Source organism: Clinocottus analis, unplaced genomic scaffold, assembly GCF_023055335.1.
Source record: "Clinocottus analis isolate CAN_PGR_092001 unplaced genomic scaffold, fCliAna1.0.p SCAF_47, whole genome shotgun sequence".
NCBI lineage: Eukaryota > Metazoa > Chordata > Actinopteri > Perciformes > Cottidae > Clinocottus > Clinocottus analis.
This window is the reverse complement of record NW_027176204.1, coordinates 353,678-380,958: the sequence shown is the minus strand read 5'-3', so window position 1 is coordinate 380,958 and position 27,281 is coordinate 353,678. Positions and strand designations below refer to the sequence as shown.

The following is a 27,281-nucleotide window of genomic DNA, read 5'->3' as shown; positions in this document are numbered from 1 at the left end:
CAAATCTTTTGTTACAGAATGAGTTTACACTGTGGTACTTTTAAAAGTAGAAAGAAGGGATGTGGCTACCTTCACTACTTCGTTTCAGCATTATTAATAATCCATAAATAAAGCTCTAATCTCCCTTAATTGGACCGGTTTGTAGTCCATTCTTACAAAGACTAAATCCACAAATGGGAATCGTTTTCCTTCATTCATGAAGTGACTTCTGTCTCCATCAGCAGCCTCTTCGTGGATCCTTCCTGCGTGTGAAACAGGAAACAGTTTGTGTTTTCGTTTCCACACTTCATGCAGATTATTATTCCAACCCAACATTAAATAATATCCGTCTCAATAAAACGGCTAATTATCAATTTCGCACTCCTCTCTGATTTCTGCCCCCCCTCCAGCGGTGAGGAGCACGGCACTGCGCGGTGGACATGCGCGGAGCTGCAGCGAACATGGCGGCTCGCATCCGATAGAAAGTGAGGAATCTCCCGTCACAACACCCGGTGCAAACGGTTGGTATCCGGCTCGTGTCTCGTTGTTCGTGTCGTGGGCTGCCAGGGACGGGTTTCTCTCTCGTTGGCGACGAAAAGCGGCGCTGCTTCCGGCTGTCCGCGCCCGCAGCGGCGGGTCCGCGCGGCGTGTTTATGTCCCGCGCAGCGGAGAGTCGCAGCGGCTCGGTGCCGCAGCTGCAGCCGCGGCGCGGTGCGTCCACCGGGTCTGTGCAGCGGGCACACTGCAGATGAACGGGGCGCTTATGACCCTGCAGCCTCGTGGGGTCGCCCGGTGTGGTACCGGAACGGTCCGGTGTGTGTTTGGCCCGTACGGGCTCACGGTCCCGCCCACAGAACCGGGACCACAAATGAAAATGCGTCACAGACTTTCCCTGAAATTGAATTATTGTTTTGTTGCTGATTCAGTGTTTCCTCTTTCCTGAGCCCAAAACCTGCACGCGAAAGAAAAAATGTACTTATCAATCAAGCACACACACACACACACACACACACACACACACACACACACACACACACACACACACACACACACACACACACACACACACACGTGCAACCTGGTGCCACAGAGGTGTGAAGGCTGAACCTCTGCATCAACAGCTGTCTCATTGAAACATAGAAAGTTGTTGTTGTTGTTGTTGTTGTTGTTGTTGTTGTTGTTGTTGTTGTTGTTGTTGGTCCGAGCTGCTCCCTGGAGGTGATTAGTTCATCTTCCAACTATTTTCTGATTTAATTGATTCATATTTTTGTCTTTTATTTATATATATATTCATGTATTATTATAAAACCTAAATATCAGTTTCCGTTCCCATAAAGCGATGCAGAGATGAAACAGCAAATAAATGTTCCCTTTAGGTTTCTTATCAACAAAACATGCTCTGCCATTTCATAATCAGTAAATCGACTGATGGATCATCATTTGGTGCTTTTCTTCATCTTCAGGGATTGTTTGTTTTTAACTTCAAAACAAAGTATTTGTTTATTTAAAAAATAAACATTTCTTTTGTGTATTTTGATTCTTTACAATAATGTAGGTCTATAATACAATAACAATAATAATAATGATAATGATATTCATTTATATAGGATATATATGGAATTGGAATCTCTCAACTTTTTTACATTTTATAGACTCGATCAAGTAACTGGTTATGCATTTTTTATTGGAATACTTTATCAGTTACATTAGTTACAGCCCTGGTGCGATACAACATTATTATGTATTTTATAGGTAGGATGGATGGATCGTGAAACATCTTTGCATGAATCTAAAGTTCCACAAAACCAGAAGAACCTCTTTGGCAGAACTTTACTTCACGCTGATCCCAGATAAGCGAGCGGCTGGGTGGCGAATGGGGCCGTAAAATGAAGCGCTTCCTGGTCTGCTGAGCGTTTTATTTGTGTTGTCTGACCTTCTTGAGCCAGACGGGCGGAGCTGGAATCCTTTTCATGTCGCCAGCAGACGTCCCGCGTCCTCACGTCCTGATGGAGCTTTATGGCAGCTTGGAATCTTTATGGCTTCTTCTCAGTCAGAGGCTTCACTGCAGAGACAGAGGCTCTTCAGAGGGAGGGCCGCTCTGCAGACGCTCAGCTTTCACACAATGGATGGCTCCTGGACGGATCGTAACCTCTGAGTTTCTGGGTTTTCTGTCATCACTTCTTTTTGGATGCTCTGGTGTTTTGGATGATGTCTCGGCCTCACTGTGGAGCGATCACCATGTGCAGACTTTCAGCAGTGGGACGATGCTCGCGGGGTTTGTGAGCCGGAGCGTTCGGGCGTAGACAGTGTGGTAACTATTTTATGTTGTGAATCATTTCAACAGTCCACTTCATGCAGATGTGTTCATGCGGTGGGAGGATTGTTTATCTATATGATTTATTAATGGGATACGATGACGTTGTGGAGGTTTAATGCATCCTCTGTTTTATTCATGATCTGCAAAGTTTCCATGTATCGTTGGAGATTATCTGTTTATTTTCAAGTTGTGAGTATGAGATTAGATATCACAGGAAGGACGAAGTAATTAAATCTGAAAAATATAAATGACAACCACCAATTTAAATCTGTAGCAAAACAGAGTTTTTGGATGAAAGATTGGCTTTTAGTGTGTTATTTTCACAGCTGGACATGAGATTTGTGGGGGAATATCTTCAGCTCTGATTCACACACATGATGCTCTCGTTCTCTGTGTCGAGGTGTGTGTGAGTCCAGACGAGGGCTGAACAATTTGGGGAAAAATTATTAAAAAGAGAGGGACTATTTGACTGAAATATGATTAACGCTAATAGAGGGAAAGATAATGTTTACATCATATTTTCTCATTATAGAAACATTATAACATTGTATAAAAACTATCATGGTATGACTCAACCTAACACAACCAACTTCCTCGGTCCTGTAGACGAACGTCCGTCTTCCATAAAACTAAATCACAATGTTGACTTGACACATTTCACCTTTAACAAATATTGTGCTTCCTGCAGTAATAGGTTTTGGGATATTGCACGAGTCCACATGGCGACTTCAACCAGATTCTAGACGTGCGGCCTGGTTAGACTGGATGATCCATAGTGGGGCAGCAGATCATTTATTTTAGCCTGAAATCCTTCAGAGCTTCATGTGATGTGTATCTGAGTTCTGTACCTGTGGTCCTGTTCTTCATTTGACTTGCGACGCTGTTGAGTGTCACATGAAACCGGCCTGTGAGACATGAAGGCATCTCCAGCGCAGCAGACATCACACGCGTCTGAGCCTTCTGGTGTCCTGACGTCTTGCCGTTGTTTGTGTCTCCTCTCCAGTCTGTGTGGGTGACGTCCTGTCGGACTCCGGCTTCTCTGCGGCACCATGGGCCGAACGCCACAAAGAGGTAGGCCTCCAGGGTGTGCCCTCCACTGTGTGCTGTCCAGGGTGTGCTCTCCAGGGTGTACAGGGTGTGCCCTCCAGGGTGTGCTCTCCAAGGTGTACAGGGCGTGCCCTCCAGGATGTGCTCTCCAGGGTGTGCTCTCCAGGGTGTACAGGCTGTGCCCTCCAGGGTGTACAGGGTGTGCCCTCCAGGGCGTGCCCTCCAGGGCGTGCTCTCCAGGGTGTACAGGCTGTGCCCTCCAGGATGTGCTCTCCAGGGCGTGCTCTCCAGGGCGTGCTCTCCAAGGTGTACAGGGCGTGCCCTCCAGGATGTGCTCTCCAGGGTGTGCTCTCCAGGGTGTACAGGCTGTGCCCTCCAGGGTGTACAGGGTGTGCCCTCCAGGGCGTGCCCTCCAGGGCGTGCTCTCCAGGGTGTACAGGCTGTGCCCTCCAGGATGTGCTCTCCAGGGCGTGCTCTCCAGGGCGTGCTCTCCAAGGTGTACAGGGCGTGCTCTCCAGGGCGTGCCCTCCATTATGTGCTCTCCAGGGTGTGCCCTACAGGGCGTGCTCTCCAGGGCGTGCCCTCCAAGGCGTGCCCTCCAGGGTGCTGCCGCTGTCGAGCAGGCTGCGTCTCAAACGTATTAAAGGCCTCAACTCCAGTCTGATCACGAAACCAACACTGAAGATCAAAACGCTCACTGACGCTTTTTGGTGTTCACTTTCTTCCTCTGAGCTATTTTGTAATTAATTGCAGTCTGTATTTCAGTAGCTTCCACATTCTGATGAGCTGTTCAATCATCTTTTGATTCCAGATCAAAAAGAGGAGAAGGAGAGACAAAGCAGCGTCACAGCAGGAGCTCCCCTCGACAACGCTAATGGTCGGCATCTCAGTTGTGTTCTCTTAATTGTTGATCTTTCCATAAGCAGTCTAAAAATGTTTGAGTTAATAGCTGCGGCGGCTTAACAAAAGCACTCATACGTTACATGTTAGGCTGCATTTGCAGAAGTTTTTTTATCATCATCATCATCAATTTATTGCATATTTCTTCCCAACTACCTGAACTATGCAGATTTAACAGCTCTCTCGCTGCAATCCATTGAACACCCAAGTGATTACATCCGCTATGTGTAGTAGTAGCGGTAGCAGCAGTAGCAGTAGTACTAGTAGTACTACAGTAGTACTACTACTACTACTACTACTACTGCTACTAGTAGTAGTAGTAGTAGTAGTAGTAGTAGTCTTATCAGTAGTAGTAGTAGTAGTAGTACTACACTACTACTACTACTACTACTACTACTACTACTACTACTACTAGTAGTAGTAGTAGTAGTAGTAGTAGTAGTGCTGCTACTACTACTACTACTACTACTAGTAGTAGTAGTAGTAGTAGTAGTAGTAGTCTACTGGGTAAGTAGTAGTAGTAGTAGTCTTATCAGTAGTAGTAGTAGTAGTACTACAGTACTACTACTACTACTACTACTACTACTAGTAGTAGTAGTAGTAGTAGTAGTAGTCTTAGTAGTACTAGTACTTAGTAGTACTAGTAGTAGTAGTAGTAGTCTTAGTAGTACTAGTACTTAGTACTTAGTACTTAGTAGTACTAGTAGTAGTAGTAGTACTACTACTACTACTACTACTACTACTACTACTACTAGTAGTAGTAGTAGTAGTAGTAGTAGTCTTATCAGTAGTAATAGTAGTAGTACTACAGTACTACTACTACTACTACTACTACTACTACTACTAGTAGTAGTAGTAGTAGTAGTAGTAGTAGTAGTAGTAGTCTTATCAGTAGTAGTAGTAGTAGTAGTAGTAGTAGTCTTATCAGTAGTAGTAGTAGTAGTCTTATCAGTTTGGTTACTGCCAGGCCTTTACATTTAAGCGTTCTTTAACAAATACAAGTTTAAAGATTGTTTATTGTTCAGTAGCTTCCATGTGGATATTCGATGCATACGTCCTGTTCTCATTGTTCTCACACATTTCAACATCAACATTCTCTTATATGCAATACTGTAGTCGGTGTTCAAAACTGAATAATTCAATATTCTATAACGCACATATATGTACATGTAATGTATGTACATATAATATATGTACATATAATGTAAAAGGAGCCATAATGCACAATATTTTTAATACTTACATTTTGCAGATAATACATTTGTACTTTAATACACTTTTAGGAGTAGGAGTATTTTAGATGTTATTTTGACTACTTCTTGGTGTCCAGTGTATAAGCTGGTAAAGTAGTTTATACTTTGTGGTATTGATATGGAGCATAATCGCTGAATCACAATACACTGAAGCTGTTTACTTTTAACTCATGTAGGCAGCATGAAGGCTTTGAACTTTGAGGTCCTAGAGATGAAAGAGAAGAAGAAGACGCAGCTGACGTCACACGTCAGACTCAGCGCGCGGATCTGAAGCGCGCGCCGCATGCGGCAGCGAGCTAGCTAGCTCTCAGGCCACACACACACACGCACGCACACACGCACACGCACGCACACACGCACGCACGCACACACGCACGCGCACGCGCACGCACGCACGCACACACACGCACACACACACGTTGGTCATGGGACAACACGTGAGCGCAGAGAAGCCTCATGCTGGCCCGTAAATGACGTCAGTAAATGACGTCAGTAAGAAGGCTAGCTTAGCTGCTGGCTGCTAGCTCGCAAGTTCGCCATAGCGGCCTCAAAGCTGACGTCAGCGTGACGTCAGCGTCAGTGTCGTCTTCACGGTTCGTTCTGCTGCCCTCAAGCGGTCAAACAAGTTGTTATATGTTTCAAACATGTTTAATAATCAGGAGTTTTGTTGTTAGAACCGTTCAGGTGGGAAGACTACCTGAGAGAAACATCCTCCACTGCAGCGTCGCCCACCTCCTTCAAACAGGTAACGATGAGAAAGGTGCTGCAATCCTTTAAACAGTTTACTTCAAATGTTTCTATTTTTATCTATTTTTAAACTATCGTTCATGTTAGATACAGTCTGCCACGAACTAGAGGGACAAGCATGTTTCATGAAGAGGGGATGTTTAATTAAAGCTCTCAGGACACGTCTGGGGCCAAAGTCAACACTCCATCATCTCAGGCCTGTGGAGAAGAAGGAGTGACTCCTCTGTGCCGTGCAGCGACATCTTTAAAGCTCATGAGCGGCTCCGTCAGGTTCCATCATGATGAACATGGGCAGGCGGCTCATTTTTAAATACTGGCAAATAGGATGTAAAGCCATGGCTGAAAATAGTCCCAACTAAGAGTCTGTTTACTCCCGTCAGAGTTTTGGTAGAAACGCATTTGGTCGTTAACATTTTTACTTTTTTTTATGGAAGTGTATATTTATAACCCCTTTGAAAATACTGACATCATGAGTTTTAAGTCGTGCTGGGTCATCCCTGCGTCCCTCTGCAGTCCAGAGTCCCCCCCTGCAATGACTTTAAAGCAGGAATGAAACTGGAGGCGCGGGACCCTCGCAACTCAAACTCTGTGTGCATCGCCACGGTGATGGGCATGATGGGTACTCGCCTTCGCTTGCGCCTGGACGGAAGCGACAACACCAACGACTTCTGGAGACTCGTCGACTCGCTAGACATCCAACCAATAGGAACCTGCGAGAGGACCGGAGACATGCTGCAGCCGCCGCTGGGTGAGTCCACACGCATCGCTCTACTGCCACATGACTCGAGCTGCTGTGAGAGCTGAAATATGTAAATCATTGTTACCGTGAGGGATATCTATGGAGCGGGTTGTATAGTGAACTCTCTTTGTGGGAAGGCATCAGACATAGTGAGACCCGAACCCCCCTGCTGTTGTAGAAAGACGTCACAAGGCCTCTTGTGTAGGTGAAGACCAGAAAGAGAAGAGAAGGTACAACTCACTGAAGTGTGATAGACCAAGTGCTGCACGTCCCTCTGAGTGCACACATTCTGCTTTAAAACATGTTTCCTCTCAGTAAAATGCACAAACACTTCAGAAAGCCATGAACTAATTGAAGATAGGACATTGTGATGACATCATTTTGACCTAAAAGCCCCTCAACACTCACACACACTCACGCAGTGGTTTTCACTGGCGAGATGTGTCCAGGTCTGTGTGCTGTGAGACCGACCTGCTTGACGTGTCACAGGGGGAGCAGCACCGACATGAGGAAATGAATGACGGGTCGATTCCATTAAGTTCATTAAGTCAGTGTCAGCAGCCGGTGCTGCTGGTCGGCTGTCACACTGCGGTGGCTTACCTGGACACTTGACGAGCACGAAGACATTTTTAATGTTGTCAGTAACGCCATGATTTACCTCCTGAGACGCATCAGAAGATGTGTTGTTGCACCTTCATGCAACCTTTATCGTTTTAATTGGTTAACGGGCATCGTGCCATTAACTGGTGGTGAGGCCTGATTTCTGAGTGGCGCTGGTCTGGGTCCAGATTTTTTATTTATTGATTGATCAGCGATTAAAATAATGCTGGTGTTGTGTCCGTTGACGGCTGTTTTCCCAGTTTGGAGGAACAGCGAGCCCTTCAGCTTTGTAGAAAAAATGCTCAGCAAATACCAAACAAATGGAGTTACACAGATGCAACAGTCAAGCGTAAATTCTTGACGTAACAAAGTCCTGCTGACTGACAGCAGCGACCTGTCTGCAACCTGCTCAGGCTTCAGGATGAACGCGTCGTCGTGGCCGATGTTCCTCCTGAAGACGCTGAGTGGAGCAGAGATGGCCCCGGCCGCCGCTTTTAAAAAGGTAATATATTACAGTTCTTTCTGTTTTACTGAAGATGATCGACCTTTGAAGTTCTCAGAATGAATTAACAGCTATGTTGACAGTTTTATGAGAAAATGGCGACAATATTAAGTGTTGACCTTAAATGGGGCTCTTTGTCCTTAATCCTCTCACAGTCAATGTTAATGACTCCAGATATTGCATTATATATATATATATATATATATATATATATATATATATATATATATATATATATATATATATATATATATATATATATATATATATATATATATATGCATTATGAAACAACAACGTTTAATCCAACTAATACAAGTAGATTATCGCCTCAATGATTGGGATCATAATTGATACAACTATAAATGTTGACTTCACAACAGTAATGTAGTTTGAACTTTTCATGACATTGCAGTACTCAGCCCTGACACCAGGGGGAGCCACTCGCATTTCATTTACACTGGATCAGCTGCAGCAGCCGGTCAACACATACAGCTTTTATCACTCCACAATGTAGAGGAAGCAGTGTTCAATGAAATATGATTAGAGTTGTCTATATTCATTAACAAGCATCTTCAAAGGCTCGCAAGACATAAATTGATTGTATTAATTTGCTTGGTTTTGTGTGTGTGTGTGTGTGTGTGTGTGTGTTCAGGAACCAGCCTGCCCAGTGAAAAACTACTTCCAGCCGGGTATGAAGCTGGAGGCGGTGGACAGAAAGAACCCGTACCTGATCTGTCCCGCCACCGTTGGAGAGGTCAGAGGTCAGGAGATCTTCGTGATGTTTGACGGCTGGCGAGGCGCCTTCGACTACTGGTGCTCCTTCCACTCCAGAGACATCTTCCCCGTCGGCTGGTCTGCGCTCACCAAACACAGCTTGCAGCCGCCGGGGCATTTCTGTAAGTGCAGCTTTGACTGTTTTACTGCGGTGGAGTGTGCAGACTGTGTCATCGCTCGTGCAATGTTGTGCCTCAATAACAAGACATGCTTTTGCACCAATATCGCAGATTTCCGTTTTAAAGATCATAGGATTATATTTTAGATCACCACTATTTATATGCATTCAAATAAATACATTAAAAAAAGATTATTCAAGCGATAATTCCACAACACTTCAAGATTGAACGGTTATAATATACACACATCGTTAGATATATATATATATATATATATATATATATATATATATATATCTATATATATATATATATATATATATATATATATATATATATAGATATATATATATATATATATCTATATATATATATATAGATATATATATATATATATATATATATATATAGATATATATATATATAGATATATATATATAGATATATCTATCTATATATATATAGATAGATATATGCCTTCAGGTTATCATCCTGGTGCTCATGTGGGACGTTCAGCCTGATCGTGAGCTGCTTCCTCTCGCTGACTTCAGGTGTTGTGTGGCATGGTGTTGTTCTATCGTACCACTAGAGGGCAGCAGAGCGTCTGTTCATCACGCTGAGACACAGCTGATGCTCTTTCACTCTTTCATGCTTTAAAACATTTTATCAGCCAAGTCGCTCTGGCAAAACATCTTTGTGAGAAGACACAATGTGTTTGTTGCTGCAGTTGTCAATTTAACAAGTGTATTAAAAATAGAGAAGCTTCATATAAAATGTTTTTTATTGCACTTAAATTTACATTTTTATTGTACTAATTCTAGTGTCATGATTATAGTTTCAGGAAGTGTGCGTGACTGAGCTGCAGCGCTCCATCGTGCCCTCAGGTGCTGGTGTTGGCCCTTTAGAGAAGCCCTGCTGTGACCGCTCAGAGCCCAGCGCTTGACTTCAAGTTGCTCGCTGCTCTCGTTTAATCATCCCCGATACTGGGGTCATATTGCTCTGTCATTATCGAGACAGAGAGGCCTTGTTCAGCTTCTTGAGTCTGTCTTTGTCCTCCAACGGGTTGAGTTCAATACTTTACATCACAATGTGTCTCAAAAGCATTTCACCATATCCGTGGCAGTGTGACCAGTGAAGGAGGAAGTGCTGAGCTCTTTAATGAAGTCACAGTGGCAATACCACGTACAAGTACTCAATGCAAGTAAAACCCTGAGTCATGAGAGAGAACCTCTCAGTGGAAGATGTGCTGTTGGATTATGACAATTGATGCAGTGGATGCGTCTGCTAAACATCAACGTTGGTTTCATTCGTTAGACATCAAATAAAAGAGCAGTGAAGACATTGAGATTGATTATTATAATCAATATTGTTTTAATGTTGTTAGCGTTGTTGAGCGTCTCAGTGAATGTTAGCATCCTCATGCATGAGCATCTCAGTGAATGTTAGCATCCTCATGCATGAGCGTCTCAGTGAACGTTAGCATCCTCATGCATGAGCGTCTCAGTGAAGCATCCTCATGCATGAGCGTCTCAGTGAACGTTAGCATCCTCATGCATGAGCGTCTCAGTGAATGTTAGCATCCTCATGCATGAGCATCTCAGTGAAGCATCCTCATGCATGAGCGTCTCAGTGAATGTTAGCATCCTCATGCATGAGCATCTCAGTGAACGTTAGCATCCTCATGCATGAGCGTCTCAGTGAACGTTAGCATCCTCATGCATGAGCGTCTCAGTGAACGTTAGCATCCTCATGCATGAGCGTCTCAGTGAACGCTAGCATCCTCATGCATGAGCGTCTCAGTGAAGCATCCTCATGCATGAGCATCTCAGTGAACGTTAGCATCCTCATGCATGAGCGTCTCAGTGAACGTTAGCATCCTCATGCATGAGCATCTCAGTGAACGTTAGCATCCTCATGCATGAGCATCTCAGTGACTGTACCATCCTCATGCATGAGCATCTCAGTGAACGTTAGCATCCTCATGCATGAGCATCTCAGTGACTGTACCATCCTCATGCATGAGCGTCTCAGTGAACGTTAGCATCCTCATGCATGAGCGTCTCAGTGAAGCATCCTCATGCATGAGCATCTCAGTGAAGCATCCTCATGCATGAGCATCTCAGTGAACGTTAGCATCCTCATGCATGAGCGTCTCAGTGAACGTTAGCATCCTCATGCATGAGCATCTCAGTGAAGCATCCTCATGCATGAGCATCTCAGTGAACGTTAGCATCCTCATGCATGAGCGTCTCAGTGAACGTTAGCATCCTCATGCATGAGCGTCTCAGTGAAGCATCCTCATGCATGAGCGTCTCAGTGAACGTTAGCATCCTCATGCATGAGCGTCTCAGTGAACGTTAGCATCCTCATGCATGAGCGTCTCAGTGAAGCATCCTCATGCATGAGCGTCTCAGTGAACGTTAGCATCCTCATGCATGAGCGTCTCAGTGAACGTTAGCATCCTCATGCATGAGCGTCTCAGTGAAGCATCCTCATGCATGAGCGTCTCAGTGAACGTTAGCATCCTCATGCATGAGCGTCTCAGTGAACGTTAGCATCCTCATGCATGAGCGTCTCAGTGAACGTTAGCATCCTCGCGTTGGCTGTTACGTCACGTTGGCTCCAGCTGGTCAGGAAACACTGTGAATAACCTGCAGCAGCCTCCTCTTGATTAATGGAAGTGTGAGTTCATGCGTGTGCGTGATCGATTGTGTTTCCCTCCACTTTGTTGATGGATGCAGCGGTGACATGTTGTCAGAGAGGCGGTCGTGTTCATGTGCTGTGCATGCGCCAGAGAGACGATGTCCATGAGACAAACTAGTAACCGTGTGTGAGGCCGTCCTGATGTGACATCACTGCATCCGGCTCCACGGCTCACCGCGGCTTCACAAACATGTTGTCGATTAGTGTGTTGTGTTAGACTCAACTCTCAGATTGAAGTCTGAGCTATTTTAAATCTGAGCTTATCTTGCCTCTCTAAACCTAGGCATGTAACTAAGTCTAGTTCAACCTGTACCTAACTGAGAAAGCATGTGGAGCGCTCAGTAGAAACTCCTAACCTGAGTCTTCCTGAAGGAAACACCTGACCCAGCGGGATGAAAGACGCAGCAGTGTGTGCGTGCAGTGTGTGCGTGCAGCGTGTGCGTGCAGTGCGTGCGTGCAGTGTGTGCGTGCAGCGTGTGCGTGCAGTGCGTGCGTGCAGTGTGTGCGTGCGTGCAGTGCGTGCAGTGTGTGCGTGCAGTGAGTGCGTGCGTGCAGTGTGTGCGTGCAGTGTGTGCGTGCAGTGTGTGCGTGCAGTGTGTGCAGTGAGTGCGTGCGTGTGTGCATGCAGAGTGCGTGCAGTGTGTGCGTGCAGTGCGTGCATGCAGTGCGTGCAGTGTGCGTGCAGTGCGTGCGTGCGCGTGCAGTGTGCGTGCAGTGTGCGTGCGGTGCGTGCGTGCAGTGCGTGCAGTGCGTGCGTGCAGTGTGCGTGCAGTGAGTGAATAAGTAGGACTCGGTCGAGGTGTTAATGAGCTCATAATGAGCCGTACATGTGAGAGAAGGAGCGAGAGACTGTAATTACTATTACATTTAAGAAAGTCTCATTAGCTTTCATCACGTGGTCCTGCTGGGACCTCGCACACATTTCATGAGGAACGAAGGATGAAAGACTGGACGTCTTCATTATTTTCTTATAATCACATAAGATATTGTTTTGCTTCTTTTTGTGTTACATTTGGTGTGATTTGCTTTTGTCTTTGCTTGTTGGTGCAAACTGGGTCAGAAGGCTGAATAATGCATAGAATAATAGAGCACGTCTGTGTTCCAGCAGACATAAGATCGTTCATTTTTTCAGGCAAAATCATTTATTGGTTCCTTTTTTATATTCTGTATTTGGGCAAAAATAATGTTGGACACATGAAATTGAATTGACTAAATACTTGATTCATGTTGACAGAAACAAAGTAATAAGTGAGGCATTTTTACACATTTTACTCTGATATTATTATTAGAAATGAATTGCCTTGAAGGTAACTTTCAACCCTTCCTTCATTATTTCATCTTCATGGACTCAACCAAAGCTCTTCTGGTGGCCAGAGAGCAACTTCATGTTGGAATGGAGTCACATGACCTTTCTGTCCGACTCACACAGTGCAGCAGCATCGTGCTGAACACACAACCAGCAGAAGAGTTTCTGTCAGACTCACACAGTGCAGCAGCATCGTGCTGAACACACAACCAGCAGAAGAGTTTCTGTCAGACTCACACAGTGCAGCAGCATCGTGCTGAACACACAACCAGCAGAAGAGTTTCTGTCAGACTCACACAGTGCAGCAGCATCGTGCTGAACACACAACCAGCAGAAGAGTTTCTGTCAGACTCACACAGTGCAGCAGCATCGTGCTGAACACACAACCAGCAGAAGAGTTTCATTATTCAACACGTCGCGCTGCAGTTCGTCAGTTTGGACGCTCATGAGAACGTTTCCACTGGATGGACTGTTCCATGCAGGCTTCCTCTGGCCCCTCGGTTCCTCATGGTTCCTCATGGTTCCTCATTGTACCACTTTGTCCCTCATTGTTCCACTTTGTTCCTCATTGTTCCTCATGGTTCCTCATGGTTCCTCATGGTTCCACTTTGTTCCTCATTGTTCCACATTGTTCCTCATTGTTCCACTTTGTTCCTCATTGTTCCACATTGTTCCACATTGTTCCACTTTGTTCCTCATTGTTCCACATTGTTCCTCATTGTTCCACATTGTTCCTCATTGTTCCACATTGTTCCTCATTGTTCCTCATGGTTCCTCATTGTACCACTTTGTCCCTCATTGTTCCACTTTGTTCCACATTGTTCCTCATTGTTCCTCATTGTTCCACATTGTTCCTCATTGTTCCACATTGTTCCTCATTGTTCCACATTGTTCCTCATTGTTCCACTTTGTTCCACATTGTTCCACATTGTTCCACATTGTTCCACATTGTTCCACTTTGTTCCTCATTGTTCCACTTGGTTCCACATTGTTCCACTTTGTTCCACATTGTTCCACATTGTTCCACATTGTTCCACTTTGTTCCTCATTGTTCCACTTTGTTCCTTATTGTTCCACTTTGTTCCTCATTGTTCCACTTTGTTCCTTATTGTTCCACATTGTTCCTCATTGTTCCACATTGTTCCTCATTGTTCCACATTGTTCCTTATTGTTCCACTTTGTTCCTCATTGTTCCACTTTGTTCCTTATTGTTCCACATTGTTCCTCATTGTCCCTCATTGTCCCTCATTGTCCCTCATTGTTCCTCATTGTCCCTCATTGTCCCTCATTGTTCCTCATTGTCCCTCATTGTCCCTCTTTGTTCCTCTTTGTTCCTCATTGTTCCTCATTGTCCCTCATTGTTCCTCATTGTTCCACTTTGTTCCTCATTGTTCCTCATTGTTCCACTTTGTTCCTCATTGTTCCACTTTGTTCCTCTTTGTTCCTCTTTGTTCCTCTTTGTTCCTCTTTGTTCCTCATTGTTCCACTTTGTTCCTCTTTGTTCCTCATTGTTCCACTTTGTTCCTCTTTGTTCCTCTTTGTTCCTCATTGTTCCACTTTGTTCCTCATTGTTCCTCATTGTCCCTCATTGTTCCTCATTGTTCCACTTTGTTCCTCATTGTTCCTCATTGTTCCACTTTGTTCCTCATTGTTCCACTTTGTTCCTCTTTGTTCCTCTTTGTTCCTCTTTGTTCCACTTTGTTCCTCTTTGTTCCTCTTTGTTCCTCTTTGTTCCTCATTGTTCGGCGCCTCGCTGATATCCGACTGGGCCAACTGCTTCCTGGAGCTGGCCATCTTTCATCAGGGAATGTCTGAATAGTCTAGGATTACACTCCTCCTGGTGTGTGTGTGTGTGTGTGTGTGTGTGTGTGCATGTGTGTGTGTGTGTGTGCGTGTGTGTGTGCGTGTGTGTGTTTGTGTGCGTGTGTGCGTGTGTGTGCGTGTGTGCGTGTGTGCGTGTGCGTGTGTGTGCGTGTGTGTGCGTGTGTGTGTGTGTGTGTGTGTTGAGGGAGAGCTTACATATGTGTGCACCAACTCCAAGAGTTTGCCCTTTTCACCCGTTTGAATCAGGACTTGTGATCCAGGCTAACCTCTTACCTCCCCATCCCCCATCCTGTGGACCCCCCCCTCCTCCCTTCATCAGCCCCCCTCCCCTCTGACACCCCCTCCCCTCCCCCGAGGCTCTCTGAGAAGCAGGTGACTGATGTAGACTGTCGATATGGCCTACAGATAACATGAATAAAGGGCTCAACCCCCCCCCCCCCCCCTCCCCCTCCACGCCACCCACAACACCACCCACTCTTCCCTCCCTCACGCTACCCCTCCCTCTCCTATGCAAATGTCTCCCCCTCCCCTCCTCCTGCTCATTCATTGGGAGGGAAGCGTTGCTCCTACCAGCAGCAGCAGAGTAGCAGAGCAGCAGCAGCAGAGCAGAGCAGCAGCAGAGCAGCAGCAGAGCAGCAGCAGCAGCAGCAGCAGCAGCAGCAGCAGCAGCAGCGGCGGCGGCGTGGGCTTTGTTGTGGACTACAGCCGGGAGAAAAGAGAGGGAGACGCTCACAGAGGACGGAGAGAGCAGCTGATAGAGAGAACACACACCATGAAGTGCAGATGAGGAACAAACTGACAGGAAGTTAGGAAGAGGAACACGTTCAGGGAGGAAACGCCGACGCCAGCCAGAGAGAGTTTCTACCAGAGAGGACGAGCAAGCCACTGTACTGAGGGACTGGGATTGTTACGGACATACTACTACTACTACTACTACTACCAATACTACTACCAATACTACTACTACTACTACTACCACTACCACCACCACTGCTGCTGCTACAAAAGCCACCACTGTTGCAGTGAAGTTCTGCTTGTTGGAGGGGAGTTCTGGTGAGTTTGATCCTTTCTGTTTGCTCTTCTTCATAAAGGAACAAAACCTCTGGTCCAGCTCTCGGGTCACATGGCCGTTGTGTTTCTCCTGCATTGTGTTTTGAGGATCCGTTGCCAGTTGCATCCTGTCGTTGAGTCACAGCAGGAAGTTGTAGTTGTGTCCTGGAAGTGATTGTTAACATTTGATCATTCCGTCCTGAAGAGCTGCAGAGAAGATGATTTATTACAATAACTCATACTTGCCTCCGTGCTGTTGTGAAACATGACATGAAAAGTAAAAGCTTAATCTAGTTGAGATGAAAGTTGCGTGTCTTCTCACATGTGGAGCAGCTTCCTCCCCTTGTGTTAGTGATTACAGCAGTTTGACTCTTCTTTGTTCGGCAGGAAGACTTCTGAACGACTGCAGCTCACGTTCATGATCAGACTGCTGGCTCCCACAGATCTAACTGTGAGCTCCATGTGTCTTTGATCCTGTGTGTGTGTGTGTGCGTGCGTGTGTGTGTGTGTGTGTGTGTGTGTGCGTGTGTGTGTGTGTGTGTGTGTGTGTGTGTGTGTGTAGCATCAGGAGTTGGTTAGCTAAAGGCTCATGCAGGGATCAACACTTTTCTTCGTACGTTGATTAACTTGAAGGATCAGAAGCGTCGTCCACACGTTCGTTTTGCTCGTGTGCTGAAGAGTTGGTGCAGGAAAACTTTGGTGTTCATACTGTGTGCCCTGAAGTTAGACACACACACACACACACACACACACACACACACGCGTCCTGGCGCTGTCTCGGGGGTCAGCGGGTCGAGCTGCAGCTCTCCAGTCGTGATCAGTCCCACGTGTCTGTTTGGCTCCAAATGACCTTTATTATTGTTTTTCTTCTTTGTACATTCATTTAGATTTGTACATCATAATACTTTTCTCAGCATGGTTACGACCGTGCGGCTGTGTTGCATCATCACGGTGACTGTTAGACAAATAAAAACAACAATATGAAACTATAAGCATGTAGAGCCTCAATTCAACGTCGACTCATTCTAGCTGAACATTTGCTGGTCCTAAACAAAGATTTACTACTTTTGTTTTATATCGTTTAACCCTTTAACACAATCCTTCCAGTTCAGGCTCAGCTCACTGAGACGCACACGTTTCCCCAGATGACAGTTGTGTTGTGTCGTGTGGTGTGGCGTGTCGTGGCGTGGCGTGGCGTGGCGTGGCGTGGTGTGGCGTGGTGTGTTGGGTTGTGGTGTGGTGTGTTGTGGTGTGTTGTGTGGTGTCGTGTGGTGTCGTGTGGTGTCGTGTGGTGGTGTGGTGTGTTGTGTGGTGTCGTGTGGTGTCGTGTGGTGTGGTGTGGTGTCGTGTGGTGTCGTGTGGTGTGGTGTGGTGTGGTGTGGTGTGGTGTCGTGTGGTGTGGTGTGGTGTGGTGTCGTGTGGTGTCGTGTGGTGTCGTGTGGTGTCGTGTGGTGTCGTGTGGTGTCGTGTGGTGTGGTGTGGTGTGGTGTGGTGTTGTGTCGTGTGGTGTCGTGTGGTGTGGTGTGGTGTCGTGTGGTGTCGTGTGGTGTCGTGTGGTGTGGTGTCGTGTGGTGTCGTGTGGTGTCGTGTGGTGTGGTGTGGTGTGGTGTTGTGTGGTGTCGTGTGGTGTCGTGTGGTGTCGTGTGGTGTCGTGTGGTGTGGTGTGGTGTCGTGTGGTGTCGTGTGGTGTGGTGTCGTGTGGTGTCGTGTGGTGTCGTGTGGTGTGGTGTGGTGTGGTGTTGTGTGGTGTCGTGTGGTGTCGTGTGGTGTCGTGTGGTGTCATGTGGTGTGGTGTGGTGTCGTGTGGTGTCGTGTGGTGTCGTGTGGTGTCATGTGGTGTGGTGTGGTGTCGTGTGGTGTCGTGTGGTGTCGTGTGGTGTGGTGTCGTGTGGTGTCGTGTCGTGTCGTGTGGTGTCGTGTGGTGTGGTGTCGTGTGGTGTGGTGTCGTGTGGTGTGGTGTGGTGTGGTGTCGTGTGGTGTGGTGTGGTGTCGTGTGGTGTGGTGTGGTGTCGTGTGGTGTCGTGTGGTGTCGTGTCGTGTGGTGTCGTGTGGTGTCGTGTGGTGTCGTGTGGTGTGGTGTGGTGTCGTGTCGTGTGGTGTCGTGTGGTGTCGTGTGGTGTGGTGTGGTGTCGTGTGGTGTCGTGTGGTGTGGTGTGGTGTCGTGTGGTGTCGTGTGGTGTGGTGTGGTGTCGTGTGGTGTGGTGTCGTGTGGTGTCGTGTGGTGTCGTGTGGTGTCGTGTGGTGTCGTGTGGTGTCGTGTGGTGTGGTGTGGTGTCGTGTTGTGTCGTGTCGTGTTGTGTCGTGTCGTGTGGTGTGGTGTGGTGTTGTGTGGTGTTGTGGGGACATTTAGAGCAGCGGTGCATCAGGAGCAGCCAGAGGCTTCAGTTCTCAGCGTGAGCATCTCTTTCCTCCTGAACAGGCTGTCAGCCAGTGAAATGCGTCCATCAGCTGATTTCCTTTGAACGTTGTAGTAAAGTATGTGGAGGTGATGAGAAGCGATCATGAAGTAAGCGCTGTGACATTAATCGGCGGTGTGGAAGTCGCGCGTGTTGCTTTGGTGTCACATCATGTGAATGGATTAGTCAGAGACCAGAGGAGCAGATCCGCGTGGAGGCTTGAAGCGGTGCTGCCGCTCGGTGCTGCTGCTCGGTGCTGCCGCTCGGTGCCGCCGCTCAGTGCTGCTTGGTGCCGCTGCTCGGTGCTGCTCGGTGCTGCTCGGTGCTGCTCGGTGCTGCTCGGTGCTCTGCAGCACAGCAGCTCTGCTTCCTGGCTTCCTGCTGGTTGCTGGTGTGAATGAGCAGGTCAGTGTTTAGCTGCTCGCTCCTGCTGAGGAGTGAGACCTCGCCCTCTGAAACAAAACACTGTCAGGCTTCATGTCATCGGCCAGTCGAAGGTTATCGCTGATCAGGACCCTGAAAAGTTGTTCCATCCAAACACTTGTTTCCAGTCAGCAGGAAGACCTCAAAACACTCACGCCACCTTGTTTGGTTCGAAGCTCCTGTTTGAAAACACTGGCACATGGAAGTTGTTGAAATCTATAAATAGGCCAGTATGGTATTTCTAATAATCTCTAATGTGTTTGCTCTAAATCTGTTGACGTCCTCTATCAGTGTGTGGAGATCAGCTGATGAGTCATAACAAAGTTTATTTCCCTTCTGGTCACATGATCCACGGTGAACAAAACTTTCCAGCTACAGATTCATTTCATCTGTATTACATCACTATAGTTTACCATATTTCATATGTGCTGCATTATATCAGCTCAACTTCAATATACTTCACCATATAATTACCTGTAATCTTTACTGAATAACATGTCCTGTGATACTCATCCCCAAACATCTCTTAAACAACCAAGTAAAGAACAGGTGAAGATGTCATGTTTTATGTTCATGTGAGCAGAACTGTTGTCATCAGAGTGACACTGGACAGATTTAAAATCATATTGTGTGTGTGTGTGTGTGTGTGTGTGTGTGTGTGTTGCTGGAGGAAGTCTCTGGCTTCATGGTGAGGAGCAGCTGAACATCTCAGAGGACGTTTCAGAGATGTTGGTGTGGTGTCTCCTCTGCAGGTCCTTCAGTGTAATCCACCGAGTGTTCCACGATGAGATGAACAACATGTCCTCTCCCATTTCTTCCAGTTACCCTCCCCAGTGCGCTCCTCGCTCCCGTGTCTTCCTCCTCGGCCTCCCTCGCGGCCCGGCGCTCTTCGTCCGCCTCCTCGTCCTCCTCCATGCAGACCTCGTACCGGCTGCCCAACCCCTTGCCGCCCCTGCCTGTGCGCAAGGGCGTCCGAGGTCGTCGGCCCAAATCCCAGACCATCGCTTTGCTGAAGGCGGCGGCCGAGGCGGCGGCGGCGGCGGCGGCGGTAAATGGAGCATCGCCATCACCTGCCAGATCCGGCGCTGCGGCCCACCTGGCCCCCAGACCACACAAGAAGAGAGGGCCCAAGCCTAAGATCAAGGTGAGCAGGAGCTGCAGCCCTTTGTGCTGTTACTACTCTGGCAGAAGCGATGATGATGATGAAGAGCAGAGGAGGTGAGAGGGGCAGCGTGGAGGGAGGGAGGCGCGAGCAGAGTAACCACGCACCTTTAAGTCTCGAAGCAGCAACCCGAGCAGCTTACAGAGCGTTAACGAGCTTGTTTGTGTCTCGCTCTGGAAGAAGCCTCCGGTGGGGCCGGCGCCGCTTCCCCCTCCAGAGACCAGGCTGAGCGCCGGACCCGCCCAGGGAGACAACCACCACGGCAACGGCTCAAACGTGGTCTGCACAGGTGAGCAGCAGAACAGCGGCGGCTCCGGTCCACAGACACCCGCTCGGCGCCTTCATGTCCTCTGTCTCTTTGTGTCGCTCCAGTGTGCGTCTACGTCAACAAGCACGGCGACTACGGCCCGCACCTGGACAGGAAGCTGGTGCAGCAGCTCCCGGACCACTTCGGTCCGGCGCCGGTGAACGCCGTGCTGCAGCAGGCGGTGCAGGCCTGCGTGGACTGCACCTACCAGCCCTCCGTCCTGCTGTCCTTCCTCCAGAGCCAGTCCCACACCGGGGGGGAGGTCATCAGAGGTAAACGCAGGGAACCCTCCAAACGACACCGCGGCACACGAGCGGACGGCTCCAATTCACTGATGTGTAGTTGCTGTGAAAATGATATGAAACACATAAAAGTAACACATCCTGTGTCTGAGAAGACAGAAAGTGTTTTTGCTTCAGTTTGTGACCCAGCGTGTCGCTCCAAACCTCCTGGAAGTCAGAGCACTGGTGGAGGAACCGTGCAGCTTTCAGCAGAACACTTTAAAGCTTATTTTGGGTTTTTATTTGACGGCCACAGTGGAAAGAGAGCAGCACTTTGGGAAAAGAGAGGAGGTGAATGTCAGTGTGCAGCTGGGAATCGAACCAGCGACTCTCTGCTCAGAGCGTGTGCTCCCATCTGGCAGGAGATCAGTTTTGGTTGATGCTGCTTGTGATTGCCCAACACCTTGTTACCACTAGCGTTTGGTTCCTGTTGAAGCAGGAAGCAGCGGCATCAGGATGAATCCTGCGTGGTTCCTCTGAAGTGTACAGACGTGGCTCTGCATGTGACAGCGTGTGTTGGGATCAGCTGTATCGTCCAGACCATCCAATGAGATAGTGTGTTCATTAGTTTAGCTTGAGAGGTTGTTATTTATTTTGTAATACTGTTTTTTATTGCTTTATTTATTGTAATTCACCCTCTGCTGCTCTAATCCTGTACATCTCCCCACCGCGGGACTAACACAGGATAACTCTGTCCTTTAGATGGCGCTAACCTAACCTTCATGCTAAGCTAACTAGCTGCTGCAGCAGACTCAATCCAGTCCTCTAACTGTTGGCGAGGCAGCAAACAATAAACTATTGCTTTAAAACTCACTTGTAGAGAAGCAGCCAGAGGAACTCTAATTTATACAGCCGGGACAGGCAAGCAGCCATGTGCACACACTGTGTGTGTGTGTGTGTGTGTGTGTGTGTGTGTGTGTGTGTGTGTGTGTGTGACAGGGGAAAGAGGAGGAATAAAAGGCAGCGCTGTGGCAGCAGCTGATGTGAGCTCTGTGTCTGTAATCAGAAGTGACATGTGCGTCTAACCTGGTTTGGGATGCTGGGATTGGGTCTCCCTTGGGGGCCGGATTGGGAAGGCTGTGGGTGAGTTTAGGTGTGGAGGGAGGGGGGGGGGGGGGTAATTTGTGGATTTGTGCAGGCTTGGCTTGGGTATGTGGAGGGGGGAGGGCGGGGTGAGGCAAAAAATGCTTCTAAAGGGAGGGTGGTAACCCCAAACCATCTGCTGTTTTCCTTAAGCTTTGAATGCATACAGTGTGTGTGTGTGTGCGTGTGTGTGTGTGTGTGTGTGTGTGTGTGTGTGTGTCTGCCCCCTCAGTGCGGTCAGAGCACGGTATCCGCTACGTGAAGCTGCCCTCCGCCTCCAGTACGTCGTCGGTTCTGCGGTTCCTGGAGAACATGTGCCAACATCTGGAGAGCGACAGCCTGTTCAGCTCGCAGCCCTTCAGCTCGCAGCCCTTCAGCTCGCAGCCCTTCAGCTCGCAGCCCTTCAGCAGCAACACACGCTTCTACAACAGGACCAAGTCAGGTGGGCAGCGTTCAGGAGGACAGAGGAGATGGATCACGTCGTGAAACATGTTGATAATCTCACGATTATCGTCTCTCTGCTCACGAGTGTGTTTGCATCGTGCTGTTCTTCAAAAAGGTGAAACAGGATTTCATCTTTACCAAAGAAAGCAGCCATGATGATGATGATAATCATGATTATTATTATCCTTCATGTCAGAGGCAGAATGTGTGTTCCACCATGTTCGTGACTTCTGAGCAGCTTCAGGACGTTCTTGTTAAAGACGACGCGTCCCTGCTGTCTGTGTGCAATGTGCAGATTCAAATGCACATAAAAGAGGAACATGTTTTTATTGATAAGATAACAAGTTGAGACATTTTTCTTCTTCCTTAAACATAAAACTTTATCATATTTGTTATATTACATACTTTTTACATCCATAAATGAAGTTAGGTCTCTACTTTTACCGCTTCCTTAGCGGTACGAGGCCGTCTGTGTCCGTCCGAGCAGCATCTTGTCTGCTTGTGTTCACACACAGTAACACACTAACACGCAGTAACACACTAACGCACCAACATACCAACTCACCATCACACCATCACAGTAACGCACCAACACTGTGAACAGAACCGCTGTCCCACCCTGAGAGCGGGTCCATGGAGGAGTCCATGAAGGAGCCCTCCCCCTCCCCTCGCCCCCCCCACGCCGCATCCGACTACAGAGCAACAAAGAAGGAGCGCACGTTTTACCCCGGACACACGCGCACGCCGCCGCCGCCGCCGCTACGCCGCGTCAGCTCCAACCCGACCGACCTGGGCCAGATGTGTCCTCCGAGACGAGTGGAGGGTATGCTGAAGTACACTATTACACAATATTACACAATATTACACACCATTACACACCATTACACACTATTACTCTTTATTACACACCAACACACACTATTACACACTATTACACACCATTACACACCATTACACACTATTACTCTTTATTACACACTATTACACACTATTACACACCATTACACACTATTACACACCATTACACACTATTACTCTTTATTACACACTATTACACACTATTACACACCATTACACACTATTACTCTTTATTACACACTATTACACACTATTACACACCATTACACACCATTACACACTATTACACACTATTACTCTTTATTACACAATATTACACACTATTGCACACTATTACACACTATTACTCTTTATTACACACTATTACTCTTTATTACACACTATTACACACCATTACTCACTATTACTCTTTATTACTCACTATTACACACTATTACTCTTTATTAGACACTATTACTCTTTATTACACACTATTACACACTATTACTCACTATTACTCACTATTACACACTATTTCTTACTATTACTCTTTATTACACACTAATACACACTATTACTCACTATCACACACTATTACTCTTTATTAGACACTATTACTCACTATTACACACTATTACTCTTTATTAGACACTATTACTCTTTATTACACACTATTACACACTATTACTCACTATTACACACTATTACTCACTATTACACACACTCATACTTTTACACTGATGAATATTTAAGTCACATGATTCGTCTGAGCTGTAAAAAGCTGATCAAAAAATAAAATGGAAGAAGATGAACTCTTTGATGTTGTTCTCTCTCTCTCTCTCTCTCTCTCTCTCTCTCTCTCTCTCTCTCCTTCTCTCTCTCTCTCTCCTTCTCTCTCTCTCTCCTTCTCTCTCTCTCTCTCTCCCTCTCTCTCTCTCTCCCCCTCTCTCTCGCTCTCTCTCTCTCTCTCTCTCTCTCTCTCTCTCTCTCTCTCTCTCTCTCTCCCTCTCTCTCCCTCTCTCCTTCTCTCTCCCTCTTTCTCCCTCTCTCTCTCTCTCTGTCTCTGTCTCTGTCTCTCTCTCTCTCTCTCTCTGTCTCTGTCTCCCTCTCTCTCCCTCTCTCTCTCTCTCTCTGTCTCTGTCTCTGTCTCTGTCTCTCTCTCTCCCTCTCTCTCTCTCTCCCCCTCTCTCTCCCTCTCTCTCTCTCTCTCTCTCTCTCTCTCTGTCTCTGTCTCCCTCTCTCTCCCTCTCTCTCTCTCTCTCTCTCTCTCTGTCTCTGTCTCTGTCTTCATCTCTCTCTCTCTCTCTCTCTCTCTCTCTCTCTCTCTCTGTCTCTGTCTCCCTCTCTCTCTCTCTCTCTCTCTCTCTCTCTCTCTCTCTCTCTCTCTCTCTCTCTCTCTCTCTCTCTCTCTCTCTCTCTCTCTCTCTCCAGCAGCCAGCTCTACAACCGGTTCAGAGCTGCTGAAACTGGACCAGGAGGCTCCAGGAAGCTCCGCCTCCTGCTGGTCGGTGGATGAGGTCATGCGCTTCGTCCAGGAGGCCGACCCCCAAACACTGGGCCCGCACGTGGAGCTGTTCAGGAAACACGTGAGTGTGATGCTAAGCTAACTAGCTGCTGCAGCAGACTCCACCGCTGTGTGATGCTAAGCTAACTAGCTGCTGCAGCAGACTCCACCGCTGTGTGATGCTAAGCTAACTAGCTGCTGCAGCAGACTCCACCGCTGTGTGATGCTAAGCTAACTAGCTGCTGCAGCAGACTCCACCGCTGTGTGATGCTAAGCTAACTAGCTGCTGCAGCAGACTCCACCGCTGTGTGATGCTAAGCTAACTAGCTGCTGCAGCAGACTCTACCGCTGTGCGGTGTCAGTCACTGAGAGGAACTCTCCCTGAGAGTCTCGGTCGTGTAGTAGGACGCCAACAGGAAGTGATGGCAACAGGAAGTGACGCCGACAGGAAGTGACGCCGACAGGAAGTGACGCTGTGCTCTTCTCTCTGCAGGAGATCGACGGCAGAGCTCTGATGCTGCTGCGCAGCGACGTCATCATGAAGTACATGGGCCTGAAGCTCGGCCCGGCGCTCAAACTCTGCCATCACATCGAGAAGCTGAAGCAGACCAAGCAATAGAGACACACACACACACACACACACACACACACACACACACACACACACACACACACACACACACACACACACGGTTTACTCTACAGGGATGTTGCAGTGTAAGTTCATTGTGGACACTGAGGTCAAGTGCTCTTTATTTATTTGTGTGTTTGTAAGTGTGCAACCTGCCAGGACGTCGCCACACGTGTTTGTGCACACGCACACGTGCACACGTACACGTGCACACGTACACATGCTCACAGGACTTTACTGCATCCAGTTCACTGGGTGAGCACAAGATGAACGGTCATGTTGCTGAGGCGTTTGGGAGCTCGGTCCAGGTTTAGGGGCGTGGCCTCATCGTGTCTTCACTCGCAGCTTTCCATCTGAACACGTTAGTTTTACTGTTTCCTTGCACCTGAAAACACAGACATGAATTCATCTCATGCATACGTGTGATGAGGAGCAGATATCTCAGCATTTGTGTCTTTTTGCCTTATTGTGATCAGCAGGATGTCGTCGGTTATCCAACTTTATTAACCGCCGCGCTGCAGTCAAGCAGCTTCGCTGGTTCATCTTTTAATTGTTTCTGCATTCAGTGTCTGGATGAGGTTTTAAAGCCAGTGGCGAGGTGGTGAGCATGATTACTGACACTGAGCAACAGACCCTTCATGAAGGACAAGACGTGGGATCGTCTTTGTGATCATGAAACAATGGAGCGGAGCGGGCAACACCTGAAGGATGCATACTTTACCTCTGAAGAAACCCTGGAAGAAGAGTTCCTGAAGAGGGATTTCTCTTTTGGAGTTGGAGGCCGTTGATCAGCTGAGTGACATCACAGTGACTGGACCGCTGTGTGGAGAGATGATCGGTGACCTGTGAAAGCCAGAAGGTTGTTTCTTACTGTGACAACTTTACCCCGCGTGAGTGTAATCCCCTTTTCTTTCTTGTTTTGGGCCCTCTCATAGCTCCCTGCAGCACGACGCCGTGTCTGAGCGATTATTCAAGTGTCAAAGTATGAATCGGGTGTTTTGGCAGTGACGATAATGTTCAGAAGTCTTTTTGAACCGGATGCTGTTGTCGCTTCATTCACACGGTTGCTCTCCTGCAGACGGGATGAGACTTGAACCCGTGTTGCTTTAATGTGAACTCAGGTTTAGTGTTTGGATGTTTTTCATCTCTGGCTTTGTGTTCATCGCTCAGACGCACAATAACAAACTGTATATTTTCTATGCCTTTCATCCATCGCTCTGTCTGCAGCCTTCATGTGTAAATATGCCACTTTTTACTGTTCAACAAGAAGTGGTTGTTGAATATGTTTGATATGCATTCACACTATTAAACATTTGTTTACATCCTCTAAATGACTGAGCGCACAAGGCCTTGCTGGCTTTCAACAGACTCGTCTTCTTCTTCTTCCTCCTTTTGTTTCTGACCCTCTAGACAAAAGACTCCACTTGTAACCAATCAAGAGTTATGAGCAAAACAACCAAAGGGATTTTATTTCTGTCCTATCAGAGTGTCTAGAAAGCCTCCAGTAAGTCATGAGTGAACTCTCGTAGTATGAAACATTGTTCTCCTCTTGAGGCGTCTCAGCAGCGCACTTCTTCCCCCAAAGTCAAAACGCCGTTAAAGCAGTAAAATAAATCAATACGTTCAAACAAGAGGAAGCATTCAAGAGCGCTGGCAGAGCTCCAGTTAGTGTGTGTGTGTGTGTGTGTGTGTGTGTGGGTGTGTGTGTGTGTTCTATCTGGAGGGCATGGGGGTTGGGGGTCAAAGGGTCATGGACGTCTTACTCAAGGAAAGTGACAGTCCAATAGAAATCATTGTTCAGAAGATCATGAGCTTCAAATAGCTCCGCAGCATTAGCAGCATTAGCATTAGCAGCATTAGAAGCATTAGCAGCAGCAGAGTAAACCGGCTACTTGTGACTCATCTCTCTGCAGTTATTCATCTCATAAACATCGTTCATCAGTTCTCTGTGTCGCTTTCAGGCTCGCTGCCAGCGTGGAGGAAAGATTTCATATGAAATGATTCAGAAAGTAACATGAAGAAGTGAAAATATAAGGATGAGGTCGTCCCTGTGACGGAGCTGCTTACTGTTTTTAAATGGATCATATGTTTAATAAATGTGAACTCTGGGGAAAAAAGACAAACGCTCAAAGCCTTCTCTACCAACATGTCTGAGATGTTTTCCTCCAGAGATCATAACCAGATATCTAGAACTTAATAAGTCTTCCACAGAGACATTAAAGCAGATATTAAATATTAATGAAATCTCAGGGCAGTTACATATTTCTGTTCAGTCTTTATCAATTCAGGTTTTGTGAAATGATGGATCCTTAATTTGAAGACGAGAAGTCAAGAAGCTTCGGCTCAAAGA

The 27,281-nt window shown here is 47.2% G+C and overlaps 1 protein-coding gene across 5 annotated transcripts; it reads left to right on the top strand.

Annotated features, from left to right (window-relative positions):
* Positions 1-413: 413 nt before the first annotated feature.
* scml2 (Scm polycomb group protein like 2) lies at positions 414-26,600 on the top strand. Of its 5 annotated transcripts, none has more exons than XM_068599442.1 (14): positions 414-500; positions 3,300-3,367; positions 4,155-4,220; positions 6,171-6,241; positions 6,757-6,991; positions 7,996-8,084; positions 8,740-8,983; positions 19,504-19,826; positions 20,028-20,133; positions 20,217-20,423; positions 21,748-21,957; positions 22,564-22,782; positions 24,228-24,382; positions 24,794-26,600. In XM_068599442.1, exons 2-14 carry the CDS (start codon positions 3,346-3,348, stop codon positions 24,917-24,919), a joined length of 2,073 nt encoding a protein of 690 aa, XP_068455543.1. In that variant the 5' UTR covers positions 414-500; positions 3,300-3,345; the 3' UTR covers positions 24,920-26,600. The 5 variants fall into 5 exon arrangements, with proteins under 5 accessions (XP_068455543.1, XP_068455542.1, XP_068455540.1 ...); XM_068599441.1 differs by having other exon boundaries at positions 20,025-20,133; positions 24,231-24,382; XM_068599439.1 differs by having other exon boundaries at positions 20,025-20,133.
* Positions 26,601-27,281: the final 681 nt, after the last annotated feature.

Excerpts from the sequence above, each read along its gene's own strand:
- scml2 (XM_068599439.1), top strand. The coding sequence starts at position 3,346 with ATGGGCCGAACGCCACAAAGAG. Across the intron at positions 6,992-7,995 it reads CATGCTGCAGCCGCCGCTGG|GCTTCAGGATGAACGCGTCG; the intron begins GTGAGTCCACAC and ends CAACCTGCTCAG. Across the intron at positions 22,783-24,227 it reads TCCTCCGAGACGAGTGGAGG|CAGCCAGCTCTACAACCGGT; the intron begins GTATGCTGAAGT and ends CTCTCTCTCCAG.